Here is a 15,422-nt window from a genome sequence, read left to right on the forward strand (position 1 = left end):
GCACTGCTCATAGCCAAAAGCACGGTTATTGCCCGTCCAGTTAATGAGCTGGCTTCCTAACCAAGCCAGTACAGCCTGTGCTGTACACTTTCATGTTTTGTTAGCTATCCTACAAGTGTTATCCCTACTCATTATGCTGAGGCTAGCTTGTGTACGTTGATGCGTGTTACAGCTACAGTGTAAATACAGCCCAGGCGGGACTCTTGTGCTGTGATTGACTGTGCAGTCTATGAACTGAGAGTGAATATTAAGAAGATGAGACTGTCTCACTGAACACGAATAAAACCTTGGCAGGTCACTTCTTCCATGGAGCTCCTCAGTTAACACTGGCAGCCAAAGCCACTCTCCACCATTACAGAGAAGACAGCTGACTTAAGGAGCGAGCCAAACATTTTGTGAAATGATAGGTTTGTCAACTACAGAAGACCATAACTTCTGCTGTACGGGTTCAGATCAAATTTCCATCCAGCCCAGTATCCTGTCTCTGCATTAGTTCTAAACATTTTCTATCTGAGCTATAAGACATGCATGTACATACATGGCCCTTACACACACAACATTTCTACCTGCACTCTTAGCTTCTACCAATGAGCAGCATATGGACTTCCTCATCTGGAGGATATAATTCCTCCTATCATTGCTTAGTTTTCACATTTATTTTTTGAACTTCTTTCCAATTCTAAGTGTCCTAAGGTAGTGAATTCCAAAATAGAAGTTGTATGTGAAAGCTTCCTTCTATTAATTTCAAACCAGTTGACTTCTCAATCTTAGAAGAAAAAGATAAACTCACTCCTGGTTCATAATCCCCAAGGAGTACTGAAAATTAAGAGAATGATTCTCCAAGAGAGGGTTATCTGTATGTGCAAAGGTTTCTAGGTTTCTCAAACAGTCTCACTATTCACATATGCATGAAAATCCCTAGGAGATAATGTTTGTATCATGAGGCCCTTGCTAGTCCCACAAAGTAGTCCTGTCTGGGAAAGGATATAGGGGAATGCCAAAAAAACATAGATAAGGGTACATACAATTGCCTCTATGTTACTTTTTTAAAAAATTATTTATTTATTTTCATCAAATAAAGTCACTACCATTATATCTGATGAAAAGCTTGAATAAATACCCGAAGGTTAAAAACTGCAGAGCAATTTCTGGGAACCTATTCAAGCAATAGAGCAGAAACTTAATATTAATATTGTGTCCCTGCTATTTCTAACCGTTAATTTTATCAAATGTTATTTATGTTTTAGTTGGGGTGGAAAAAAAAGATTTGTGTCAGGTTATTTTGTCTTTTTTATTACCATATAAGCCTATCTGGCAACATGTTTTTTTCCCCACTGAAAAAGAACCTATCCTTCTCTGGTCAGTCCTCCCCTGTATTGGAGGGATGTTTTTTATAGCAGTTATAATCACATCCAGATGGGACATTTCCTGTTTCTTATTACCTGAATCTACCCCTTCCTTATATTTTGAATTCACAATGTTCATGTCATAAAGTAAAGACTGCACCCTAATTCCCCACTCTAGATATTCAGACAAGTGTGGATTTCCTTCAGACTTGCCAGAGGTTTACCAGAAACAGCAAAGCAGAAACTGAATCTGAAGCACCAGGTACGTATACATCCGGAAGAGGGGGTGTGGAAGGTGGGCCTGGGCATATCTGAGTATTGATTTCAGGACGATCCACTCTTGTTGTGCCAAAGACAAATATAAAACCCAACAGGGAGCAGAGAAATATGCACATTCTCTTTAAACTTGAGTAATCTGAAATTCAGGACATGTGTAGGGGACTTCTGAATTCCTCTGTAACACAGGTCACAGAATCTCACTCCACTGATCTAGAGGTCTCTTTCTGTAAATATATCTAATCCTAACAAAAGCATTTTATCCTAATCTTAGGACTTTCAGCAAATTAAGTATCTTCTACACGGTAAGGTGTCTTACGTCAAGCATTAATTACCGTAACTATTAAAAATGTGCATCTTCTTTCAGTTTTAAAATTTGGGCCAGTTGTCCTTCTAACTAAGCTAATTTAAGTAATGATGAATTTAAAGGAAAGGGCATTTTAGTGAAACGAATCCACATTTACAAAGCATTTACATGTGTGTGAATTTGACACCCTGTTGGAGTAAAAGATGTATAACTCATGCCTCATTGTTTCTCAGACAAAATGTGTGACTGTTTAGAGACATGTTGCAGAACTGCCACTCAAACAACATAAAGTCCATGCTCTCTGCTTTACAGCAATATTGACCTAGTCTGGAAAGTTTTGGAAAACATTGTGTAAGCTACAGGTTTATGTTTGCAAGAAGGGAAATGTCTAAGCTTTTCATTAAAGAATTCATTGCACATAAAAATTGAGGTTTGAATTGGATATGAACCTTAAATTCATGAGTGACCAGACCAAGGACTTTGGACCTGATGCACCTCTGTAAGTGTTTCCAATCCTTTATGAAACATATTTCTCAAGGACTTTGGACTTGATGCACCTTTGCAAGTGTTTCCAATCCTTTATGAAACATATTTCAATCAGGAGAAAACATTGCTAGCCACTAACATGACACTTCTGAATGCTGACCTTAATTTGCTTTGATTTGGTTCAATGCGAACAGATATCAGCTGAAGATATTTAAAACACAAAATTAGCAAAATACCTAGAAGACAAGTAAGCCATCCTTCAAAATTGTCATCCCAGCAATTTTAAATGTGCAACAGGGATGAGCTGCTTCAAATACAGATGAAATTCTCAGAATTTAATTTAATTACTATACCTCCTTAGTCTCTTCAGAAAATGCTTGGAGAATATCAGTCTGCCTGGTGTAGTTTCCATTGGCGTCTTGTAGTCCCTGGAGAATACGCTCTCTCAGAACCAGAACAGAAACACGAAGCTGGTGCCAGAGTAGTTGTACTGTATGGATATCAACTATCACATTGACAGAGTAGGACAGAAGCTTCAGGGAAAACTCAGTCTCTAGTAGTGCATGAATTTGTTCAACATGATCAGATATATCTTCACAAATATCCTGCAATGAAAAAATAAAGTAGATCTTTAGCTACAGGCATGGTCCTTTCACAGATCAGCTCTACTTTTCATGTACTTTTTATATAATGCATAGTAGATTATTTCAGAGGGGAAAGATAACGTAATTAATACACCGAGGGGTCTCCCTTTTTTTTTTTTTCCCTCTCCTTTTATTTATGGCAATGCTACAGCAACTGAAACAGCAGCTGTCCTGTTTGGCAGGACTGCTCAGTAAGTGCAGAGGCAGCATACGATAAAGAAGGATGGCACAAGGAGATCACAGGAATCAGAAGCAGAAAACTAACACTGCAAAGTGACATCCTAGAAGACAGTAATAGGAAGGAGAGTGATAAGATTGCCACAGGCAGTCTCCCTCTCTGCTTCCCCCCGCTCCCCAGTTAAAATGCAAAGAATCTGATCTGTGCCATCATCAACAAAATTCTTTTGGACAGAATTTACCTTTTAATCTGGCCTCTGTAGCCAACTAGGGCAAAAGTCTGGGATAGAGTCTATGTGGATAAGCTATTTCTGAAATCCATTGCTGCCTGCTGTGATGAGAGGGCACTAACTTTTGCATAGTCGTGTTCTGTACTCAAAATTGAACAGAAGAAAATGGGTGGAAGAGAAAGAGAGAAAGCAGAGAAGCTGTGAACAGTTGTGTTGAGAAAGTAGGAAAGAAAATATAAGTTACCAGGTTATAAAACTAAGGTTTTGATGGGATGGTACCCTCCAAATTTAACAATGTTCCAGCTGTCTAAACTGTGCTGCATACAGTGTAAAATCTTTACAACCTAGTCTTATCTTTCTTTGTGAAAGGGCAAGTCACAAGGCTAAAGAATATTTAGGCACATACTATTGAGTGAACAACACTGCCTTATAATAATTCTGTTTGAAAGCCGTGTGTTAAAAACGTGTTATAAACAAGTAAGGAAATGTGATTAAAATACTGAAAAAAAATTAGCGCTGGATCCCAGAAGGTTTTTTCCTACATCTGCGGCATATAAAGGTGACTTAATAACACATTTTAAATCCAAGACATTTCTTTAAAAAAAAAAAAATTCTTTTAATTCAAACCTTCAGAAATGTCCTTTTTAGGTAAAGTATACACATAACAATAAAAATGAGAATAAACAACATAATTTTGATTCATTTCAGATTCGCTATCGAAACAATTCTATCGGACAATTACAATGAAACCTTATGTCTCTGATGATACTCTTGTGGTTTTGCACAGCAGTAGAATAACAAGAAAATCAGTAAAGCTGATTCTAAGTTAATAATACAGTACAGTAATTTTTATCAGTTCACACTTGACATCTTCAGTCTGAAAGTAAAGCCAAATTATTGAATATGTAATTGTATGCATGTAACAAATTAAACCAAAACTAAATCCCTAGATAATATTAAATAATTTTAGTGCAACAGATAACCCAACATTAGCCCCTGCGAAACTATTATGGTTGAGTACTATCACTAGTTACTCATTTTAATAAAGCACTGACAGCTAAATGAAGTCCCCTGGCAAAAGTAGCTCTCAGAAACGCCAGAGATGAGCACAAAATTTTGGAGTTTCAGTGAGCTGAGTTTCGGGGCTGCCTTGAGAGAAAGGCAGTATCTCCTCCCCTCTATCATCAGTCCCCTTGTTGTGACAACCAGCATCTATATTTGCAAGTACGAAACACACAGCCTTGCCTGGCAACACGTAGACCTGCACGTGCTCAGGGCTTCAAATATCCACACACTTCCAGGTGAGCAAATGGACATTCTAGTTACCAGATTAGCATGCCAGTTCTACAGACACACAGCTAAAACTGCCAGCAAAATCTTTTCCAAGCTTTGGAAAAAGTTGTTATTATCCATTTATCCAACTACAACTGTATTCTTATCTATTTATCCAACTACAACTGAAACCTAACTGAAAAGCACAGCTGTATTTCCATGTTGTTTCGAATGTTTTAAAGAATATTTTTTGTGAATTAGTTTGACTGAATTTGCATTCACTTCTCCAATGTTGTTCATGTCTTTTTCTTGGCCATAAAGCAGTTTAATTTTAATTTCAGGGATAAAAAATAGGTTGTTGCCTAGTAACTGTAACTTTGTAAACTAGACTCGATCTATAGAAAAATACTTAAGTTTGTGCCAACCTGCAAAACAAGTTTTCATTATTTTGCAGCTTCACACACAGAGATACATGCTGAATTCAACTATCATAAGAATTCTCAGAGAGGTTGAAAACATGAAGCTGTAAGAGGAAAGTACTAACAATAAGCAAGTGTCTCCTACATTTGTTAGATACTGTACTGAAAATATTGGCTAATGAATCTAGATAATACTCTAACTCAAGAGCTCAGACCCACACTTCAAACAAGTTTTCTCTTGAGCTACTGTTACGCTAGCCACCGAAGCATCTCAAATTTCTGAGGTAGACAGTCTTTCCACAACAACACAGAAAATTTTGTACAGAAATGCAAATCCCAGCACCACTAGAGGTTTGAAAGAAGCACATGTTTAAGGACATATGCTGTTAATATTTACACGGCTTGTTACAAGTTGCTCATTTTCCTCAAAAAGCAAAGCCTGAAGTACTTACAGACTACCGCAAGCATAGCAGCAGCCAAATGCTGTATGTACTAACAAGATAATTAACTGCTCTTGGCAGTAACAAGGAGAGAACCTAAGGCTGACCTCGTCCGTATCCAAGTAAAGGTCACATACTCTGATCTTATCAGACAAGACTACCATCTCAGTCAGAGACAAACAAAGTACTAGCTCTTAAAAGATTTAGGTTTTAGAAAGAGTGGGTGGGTGGCCAAAAGGCAGGAAGCTATTTTCTGAGTGGCTGGGTGAGCCAGGAAGGAAATCAAGCCCCTACATACCTTTTCACAATATATAAACTCTAAGCTCCACTTCTGACTCCCTCTCCCTTCTGGCCTGGAATTAGTATAGCACTGAACTGTCACTGTAGTCTTGTCTTTACTTTCTTGGGATGATAGAAAGCATTTTTTTCCTTTGCTGGTAAGTATGTTCACATGACATGATCTTTAGGGCTGTTGTGTGGGGTTTTTTACTTCTCTTCCTATTGGATGAAAATCTGATTGAACCATTCGGGAAGTCTGACAATTTGCAGCAGGGTCAGGCATAGATTTAAAATTATTTAACTCCCCTATTAATAGTTGTAGCTATTCAATGTCCAGAACCTCGGACAAACGTCTACAGTACACGCACAAGTTCAGTGTGTCCCGTTCAGTGTTACAGACACGCGGTGCGGTCCACCTGCACATGCGCGCTAAGTCTGAAGACAGACCAGAGTAGGCTGAATTTACTGTGTGCTTAAAAAGCAGTAGTGTCAATGCAACAGTCTTACTGAATGTGCTCTAACCGCTTGTGTGGTAGCTAGTAGTTTATCAGCACTCTCGTAGTTGATCAGCAGTCCCCAACGTGTCAGACTCTGCACGCGTGGCATACGGTCATATATCAGCCTACTGGGTATTTCTTGAAAAAAACCTTAGGAGCCGTACGTTGACATTCCTGCATCATATAACATTGTTTTGGTGGGTGACTTCGGTTTCAGCTGAGTCTGTAGCCATTGGCAAAAGAACCGGATTTCATTTCACTACAGGCCAGGTTCCTGGATAAAATGGGTTAGGTCTGGGTTTGGGGAAATCCATCTTACATAAAGTTTGGAAAAAAAAATTAGGCCCCTATTGATATCCCCTTTCCTTGTTTTTTAACTGTTGTATCATGATGGGAAGGTGAAGGCTGTGCAAAGGACAGAAGAATAGCTGTGTAGAGGCTAATGTCAGCCCTTTAACAAGGGAACATGATTACGAAGAAATGATCACTTTTGTCATATAATTTAATGCAGATTAATTCTCAGCAGAAGAGTATTAATAAAGTTGCTGCCTGTTTACTTGCATCTTTTCTTTACGCTTGCCTAGCACAAAGCATATTGAGAGGAAACATTATAATATCAAATCCCATTGGCATTCTCTAGTACAACATTTTCTTACTACTGTACCTGATGTCTAGATTTATGTATCATTCAGCGAAATGAAGTAATTATATCAAGCACGGCTGCAAATTTAATAATTTTCTGTAATAATTAATGCAGTTCAAATACAGCACAGAAGTGTTACGTTATTTAAGTTCCAAATTTTACTGAGGCTCAATAACAAGACCTGGTACAACATAGTCTCATTGTCTTTGTTCTTCCTAACTCCTTGTAGGTGATTCAGCATTAGGTAGAGCAAAAACAGCAGAACATTGTCATGTGCCATTCTTACACTTTGTATTTATAAATAAAGAACAGCAGTATTGCAAGACAGTACCTAAATGTGCTCATAAGTGCCAGTTGCTCTTACCAGAAGTAGCAGGTAAGTGAAATAAACCATGTGCTTTTAAGTAATAAGAAAACAGCATTTATCTATTGACATCTATTTCTAAATATGCATAGTTCCAGGTCAGTGCAATAATATAGAGCCTACAAATATAAGCATGGACATCTCTCCCCATTTTATCACTATATAGTTTCATATCAGAACCTATCATAGCCTAATTTTTAGAAAGCACCATTTCCAAAACAACTTTTTGTAATGATTGATCTTGAACATCCACTAGGCATTTTTATTTTACATGGTTTTATAGTGGTGTTAAGATAAAGATTTTGTCATCGTCTCATGGGCTATCCTGTAGCACTGACTGTGGAATTTCTTAGGCTACAGGGGTTGTATCCATTTGGCTGCCAACTGCCCACTTCACTCAGTCTTCTAGACAGCTGATCCTGTAATTTGCAGCTGCTGAATCCATCAGCCTGCTCATAGCCCTCCACGTCAACTAAAATAGCCTGAACTGCAAACACTGCAGTAGACAAAGAAAAAGTGCATAAACAAACCCTCAAGAGTCAATGATAACCAAGCTTTGATGTTGACTTTAAAAAATATTTTTTCTCTGCACTTCAAGAAATTCTGTGAGGATGTACATGAAACTACAGAAAGATGAAAGGTTGCAATATGTTACTTCAAATTTAATATCAGTGACAGAGAAGATGTACTGCAGATTTCTGTTCTTTGATCTCACAGTAAAACCTCAGTAGAAAAAACAGATTGCCATTGAGTCTTACAACTACTGTACATACAAAACAAAATTTATGATTTAATAAAATGTCTGTCTACTTGGTCTTTCCTTTTAAGTGCATTTTAATTCCCCCTAAGACAAATATTCCAATCAAAATGTACAAATTCTCTTCAGAAAAAAAATAGAATAGCTGCCAAAGAATTTTCAGATTAATTTTTTGAAATGTACTTGAAAATTATGAATTAAACTCACTCTCTGTACTGCCCTTTTATGCTTATATATAAAAAGCCCAAAAGAGAAAGTTTTTTTGTTACTAAACAAATGAACATTTGCAGCTTTCAGAATGGTATTTTTCCTTTAAAATGCACTCTGACTTCTGAAAGAGAAATAGTTTTTCATCTCTACCTGCACGCACCTCCAAACTGTGTTATAGTAATGATAAAATTGTTTTCCATTTTGGATTATTGGTGAAACCTTAAGAGCAAATGTTATTCACGTTTTTTTTTGCAGCTGTTTTTAAGTAAATGATTAAGTCTAAGAAAATAACCCTACATGAAAAATCCAGAGTTTCTCTAAGCAAAATTAACTGCTATGGAAAGCTCTAGATTCACCGCAAGTCACAAGTTTGTCAGAAAGTGAGTTGAAGTGCTGCAGTGCTGTAGCTGGTACCGCTGTGGCATTCGGTGGCTGGGGGAAATGAATACATTTTACCGGGTGAAGAATGCAAAGGGCAGTAGGAAAACAGCTACCAGGAGGGCTCAGAGATCACTGACCCTGCCTTCTGCTGACACCGACAGCTTGGAAACACATTGGTCCTCAACGTAAGCTTCTCTGCTGTTCCCTCATGATAATACGCATACTACTGAGAATAAATTTTTCTGGTGCACCATCCTTTTCTGCACATTATTCTCTCTCCCACCTTGGCTTTTCTTTTAGGTTACTCTCATTATTACAAGTGAATGACTTTTTCATCACTGCAAAATTCCAGTAAGTAATCTTCATTTTACCTTTTGCTAAAATCCTCAGAAACTTGTTGGAATATGGGAAAGCTGTTAATCTGACAGACAAGTTTTCCCTCTAGAAAAATATTTTGCATTTTTTTCTTTTTTTTCCCTTTAAGAGAGCCCTGTTTTCAAACAGATTTATTCAATGGAAGTTTTCAGGTGTTACTGGAGTCTCGTCGTTGTGACGCACTTGCAAGAAAAGATGCTCCACTTCCGATTGCACAAACATTGCTCAAGAAAGTTTTGAAAATAAATATCCAGTTTGATGAACTCTAAGTACGCATGTTTCTACTGTATTCTCTTACCTCAGGATTCAGTGACTTACATTCTTATAATCCTGTACTTCAAAATAAAGTGAAATAGGTGTCAAATCACCAATTCTTTGACAGAGTTGCTGAAATACTAATGGTTTGTCTGGGATTGTTACAGACACGGAACTGCTCTGTAATAATTTATTAGCAGCTTATGTGACATGTTTTATGAGGGTGTTTCTTGTGCAGGTATACTGGTTTACTATCAATCTGCAAGGAAAATGAGTAAGAAGAAAGGAAGAAGGGAGTAAGATATGACACCACTCGCTAAGCACTTCAGGCTCTTAAGTAACAACACCTGAAATGTTAATCGTGAAGCTCCTGTCTCAGGACTCCAACAACTTGCATTTGTTTTGCCATATGGGCTCTTGCTGGGGCCAAAGGATCAAACACAGTGGGAAGAAGCAAAAGGATCCTTTTGTCCAGAAGCAGGGCAGTTGCTGCTGGAAGGTGTTCCAGCTCACTTCCAGGACCAGCTGCAGTGCCTTACAAACCTGGGCCAGCCTGTACCTTTCTGCAGGAGGCGATGGCTGCAGAGACGACAGACTGCTTTCAAACGTTTATTTCCCCTATTAAGTTTAATCAGTACTTTAATGTAAAAGGAGTTTCTGGTCACAGCATTCACCACCACAGGCCAGACTCTTAAATGTGAGGAAGTATTTAGCCCACCCAGGAAGTTTCAAATAGCTGATGCACAAAACCATTCTACAGTAAGGCCTCGGATGGAATCGAAGAGAAGAGCCACAGGAGAAGTTATGGCAGTAAAATAAGGCACCTCAGAACTGTACTGAAAGATTATTCTGTAAACTGATCTGGGCTAGTAATTTCTGGGATATTTCTGACATCAGTAAAATGGATGCATGAATTTAACCTGTGTAAGAAACCACATATATGAACTGAAAATAGCAAGTAATCCGGTGTGGGAAGTGATGTGATATGTGCAGCTCGACGATGCTTTCATATTCCTGAACTTCCACTGATTCTACTGGGTAATGTGCCTAAAGTTATGACCTGAAAACCCTTTGAAACCTTCAGAATAAGAAATATATTCTTGTACACCCCATAATCAGCCAAGCTCAAAATGATGAGCGACTTTGCCCATTAAAGCTATCACTGTACAACGTTTCTTCAATAAACAACTATACAACTTTTCATTTATCTTACTTTAAGCATGTTAAAGCATATTGCTTTTTATAAAGGCCTAGCTTTCTAAATTTTAAAAAATAGCGTGTAAACAAATTTATAACTTGATAGAAAAAGTCATATTTGTGCTCACTGAAATCTGGTTTTGTATGGCACCCTGGGAGACAGTGCTGCACCAGTACTCTAGAACAGTTTTTCATGCAAGATAGATGGTACTGAACTGTGCAATACAGTGCAAAAAAAAAAACCTGTGCAGGTTTTCATTCTAGCTACTTCTGACAAAAAAGGAAAAATACCAAAACACCTATGAAAACCTGGTCAAGCAACTGGTAGTAGATGCAAGTTTTGAAAAACAATAAGCATTTTTCAATTATTTATCTTGCACTGATCATTTAAGATCACAGAGAAATGAGAAAAAATTATGAGGTAGCTTTATACTAAGCATATTCACCATGTATTATTTATTTATATCTACTGAAATGGAGGAGTGAAGACTTATTAAAACATCCTTCAAATACCTTATAAATCTCTCCACATAACTCTGTACTTCTTCTCCAATAATGGAAGTATGTAGGACATATTTTGCAACCATCCAGATAACTACCTTTGCTTCTTATTTTTTTACTCTCTTTACTCAGCACTTTCTTGCATTCTGCAAGCCATATATACTACATAGAAGCTAAAGGCATTTCTAACAAGTTCAAATTATCACATGCAAATGAAAATTGAGGATGCAAATGGAAGGACATTTTACTCATGGTGAACATATACACTCTGCTGTAGCTAAACCAACCAGTTCTTGGTAGGCTGGCCAGGACTAGACAGTTTTTTACCTCAGTGTAGAGAGTAGTTAACTGGCTACAAGAAAACCCCTACTATCATTTAATGCAAGACATACAAAAATTGAATGTGATAAACAATGATGTCAGCTACATGAAGAAGCAGAAAGAAGACTACTCCTATTATTCGACCAGAACTTTCATCATTTGACGTACAATATAAAATAACTAGCAGAATTATTTACCAGGACACTAGTAGTTCAGTCATTTTCCAGCAAAATGGTTATCCTTTTCAAAACAGTGAGTTTTCAAAGCTTTATGCAGCCAACCTGTTATTCTGACAGCTCAGCTTTGAATACGTCTCACTCTTGTTCTCTCCTCGCTTTTAGTTTGAAGAAGATTTGGACTTACTCTTGACATGGTACAAGAAAATTTCAAGAATTCTTTAAGCCTTCTGCAGGGCTTAGGAGCTTCATTGGCTCATCAGAAAACAGAATGCAGACAATCTCTTTTTACTGGTCATATAAGAAAGTAGGTGCATTTCTCTTCAAAGATTTTTCAGTTTATAGACTTCTTCAGAAAGACTCTTGTTCTTACTAAACTCAGTAGACATAATTAGGGTCTTTGGTGGAGATCAGCTGCTTAAAGAGAAGAGTTTAGATGAAAGAGAAAAATTTCTTGGAGAAAAAGAAGTCTCATTCTTGAAATAGTGAAGTTTCAAATAACAAACAAAGTGCAACCCCACATAAATAGCACAAAATGTTTTAGGCATCAATGAAATACTGAAATGTAAGACATTAAAATAAATAAATAAAAGGAACTGCAAGTTCACACAGGAGAAAAATTCAGTCCTTCTGCATAGACATGCAGAACACAAGAGAAAAATTTTAATCAAAATATTTTGACTTGTTTATGCCAAAGAATGCTAACCTCATTCCCTCTCTTTTACTAAAGCTTAATGGCTGTGACAGAATTTGATGAAAGATGGTGAGACTCTCTACTCTCATGTCAAATACTCAATATGGTGGCTGTGCTCTCCTTTCTTTTCTGGGACAGATCAGAAGTGAAGAACTACCATCTGTGTCAAGTTTTCTATAATGAAAATTGATAGCGTGGTAGGAAGTTTTCAAGATAAGTGGCTGTTTTATATCAGTGCAGCTAAGCCCCCAAGAGCTTCTGTGACATGTTTTTGAAGTTACTTTCCATCAGCCATTGCTGAGGACAGGAAAAACGATACAAACTCTCTTGTTCTTTATTAACACATTTTGCTTCCTTAGCACTGTTGTTCCCGTTTATGTTGTTTAATGAAAGCTAACATTTAATCCATGAACCCTTATGGAGATCACCGAGATTTTTTTGCTTGGTTCAGAAACATGGAAAAGAAGCCTTATAGTCTATCTTGCATACTGCACGCTCTTCGTGACCTTCCTGCCCTCTCTCCAGAATGACAAGTGTTTAAGTCATCTGAAAAGCTCTTGTAGATCCTCCAATAAGTTAGTAACAATTACAAAGCACTCCAAGCATGTGGAGGCACTTCCAGTATTCTGAAACAGCTACCACCTACCCAGTGTACCAGGAGGCCTATTCCATGCTGGATACCACTCACTTTCTTATAAGTGCCAGGTTAGAAGATATATTATTGCTAGTAAAAAAACAAACACACCTAAGTTTGCTATATCCAGGAAGAATGGTTTGAAAGATCAATAGAAAGATTAAATACCATTTTACAAATTTGAAGTCTTAAGTGAATGAAGAAAGAAACCAGCAAATTTTAGAAAAAATTTTAAAAGTGAGAAGATTGACTCTTAAAGACACCTAAAATGTACAAGATTTATATTCTAATTTCACTTCTGAAAGTGCACATGGAATTTCTTGATTTACGTATGGAAAGAGCTCTTCTAGCATAACCACATGTTATGATTCCCAGTTAGAAAACATGTTAGAAATCATTCCCAATCAGTTTGTGATAAGTACAATGTGGGTCACAGAGAATGTTCCTGCGTTTTTTGGCCTCAAATGTAATAAAGACAAAAAACTAAACAAAAAGCCTACTTTACATCCACAGAAGGAAGAATACAGTAGATTTTTTGCAAGCTTTTTTGAGAAGGAATATAATGGAGGCTACATTGGAAACCTGGAATTACGGGACTGGCGTGACATCCAAAGCTAACTGAACCATACGAACTACTTTAATTGGCTTTTGGCAAGTAACAAAATTCTGACATGAGACTTTGCATATAAAAAGAATTAACATACATTATCTAGTAATTTGTACTACCTGATTATTTCCAAATCTAGTAATTTGTACTACCTGATTATTTCCAAATCTCACTGTCATCCCACAGGTGACTTTTGGTTAACACAGATGTGTATTTAAAGGTTTGTGTATGATAACTTCTTTCCAAACAAAATAATGTCCATAATATCCTTAATTTTTTAATTTAGATGGAATGATAATACTGTATAAATAGCAAATGATCAGAACTTAGATTTTATACCATATCTGCAGTACTTTAATCACAAATACTTCTAACACAAGCTAGTAAAAATTGCCATATCAAATAGACACAATGAAGCACTTATTTCCAATTAAATTGTCTCCAAGGAACCTAAAATTCAGCGTCATTAATAATAGATGCTTGTTCTGGGTGCTTATAAGATTAAGAGTACTAGTCATTAGCGTTTTAATACTGTATTTGGAATGAAATATTTAATTTTAGAATTAGGCTTATTATTATAGATAGAATTACTTAAATACACTGTAATTGTAATTTAGAAACAGGTTACAAGACTGTAAAGCATATTCCAACAGCATATTCATACCTAGAATATTCCAGTGTGACAATTCTGAGAAGTCAGCTTGTGCTCCAGCAGGATAATTCTCCTTATAGTGCCAGTTTTAGCTTTACAAGAGAACTTTGCAGTGTAAAGCACTGGCAGGCTTAATGGCTGTTGAGATGTTGATGCTGCTTGAGAAAGTACTCGTGTACAACACAGTAGGCCTGAAGTGCCTTGAAAGAAGCAGGAAATAAGCAGTGCTTATTTAAATATTTATTCGTTTATATATACACATACGTATATATAGGCAAATATATTTATTACATGTTGCTCACTGGAATAAGATCCTTGATTTATAAAGCACTTCATACTCAGTGTCGTTCACATCTTTAAGAAAGCAAGACAGCATGACCTGTGTTTTTCGTTGAGATAAATTGTTTCTTATGCTGACAGAGAAAAGAACAGGAACAGTTTTATCTATCAACAGCCTTGCATTTCTTTATATGCCATTTTATTTTCTAGCTATATGGAGGTAGGTTATAAATTATCTTTGTCTAGACTGTAGTTTTCAGTGGTGAGTGTAACTCTTACCACTGTGCAGGCGCAACGAGAAGAAGAAAGGCTGTTGCCATGCCTGGGCTTGTAAACTAACCCTTTGAAATTCAATAGCTGAACTTGTCTGTGTGGAAGTTAATGAACCTAAGCGACTTCAAGCTTCAAATGCATATTTCTGTATTTTATTCACTTGAAAATATTTTTATTTCTTGCTAATATAGTCATCATCAAAATTTAGCCTCGAACTGAATCCTGAATTTACACGAAGTCAAATCTTTCATCTTCCTCAGATAATCATGTCACAAGAAATGACATAGGATCTCTGGATTGTGGCAGCCTGAAGTATAGACATATAGAAGAAGGAAAGGTAAGAAACACATCACATTGCAAGCGTTCATATTTCCATATTCTTCTTGGAACAACTGAGCTTGGTCAGCTGAGACCTAGCTTTGCTCACAGGCTTTCCTCTGCGATATAGTGTTCATACTGCTGCTGGACTGGATGCGACCCTGGAAATACAGTAACTGTACTCTCGCGGTGTCACATTGATCTGATATCCCTGCCAAAGCCTGACTCACTCTGCCTAGCAGAGGTAGCTGGACTAAGTCTCCACCTTATGCACAGGTCATATAAAATGCCCATGGACAACAAGGGACTGACTAACTCTGTAGGCTAAAGACAGCGTTACTGTACGATAATCTTGGAAAGAAAAACACTTACAGCAGCCCTGACCACAAACCCGTGATTTCTGGTCTGGAAC

General features: G+C 37.2%; 1 protein-coding gene across 1 annotated transcript in view; it reads right to left on the reverse strand.

Annotated features, from left to right (window-relative positions):
* LOC104627024 (A-kinase anchor protein 6-like) overlaps positions 1-15,422 on the reverse strand; it is a gene marked incomplete at its 3' end in the record, with an annotated part of 43,246 nt that overhangs the window by 3,865 nt on the left and 23,959 nt on the right. The window contains exon 2 of the mRNA XM_010295106.1: positions 2,769-3,020. Coding sequence (XP_010293408.1) covers positions 2,769-3,020 — 252 coding nt within the window. The remainder of the gene's footprint in view (positions 1-2,768; positions 3,021-15,422) is intronic.

The sequence above is a fragment of the Phaethon lepturus genome, unplaced genomic scaffold (genome assembly GCF_000687285.1).
Source record: "Phaethon lepturus isolate BGI_N335 unplaced genomic scaffold, ASM68728v1 scaffold329, whole genome shotgun sequence".
Lineage (NCBI taxonomy): Eukaryota > Metazoa > Chordata > Aves > Phaethontiformes > Phaethontidae > Phaethon > Phaethon lepturus.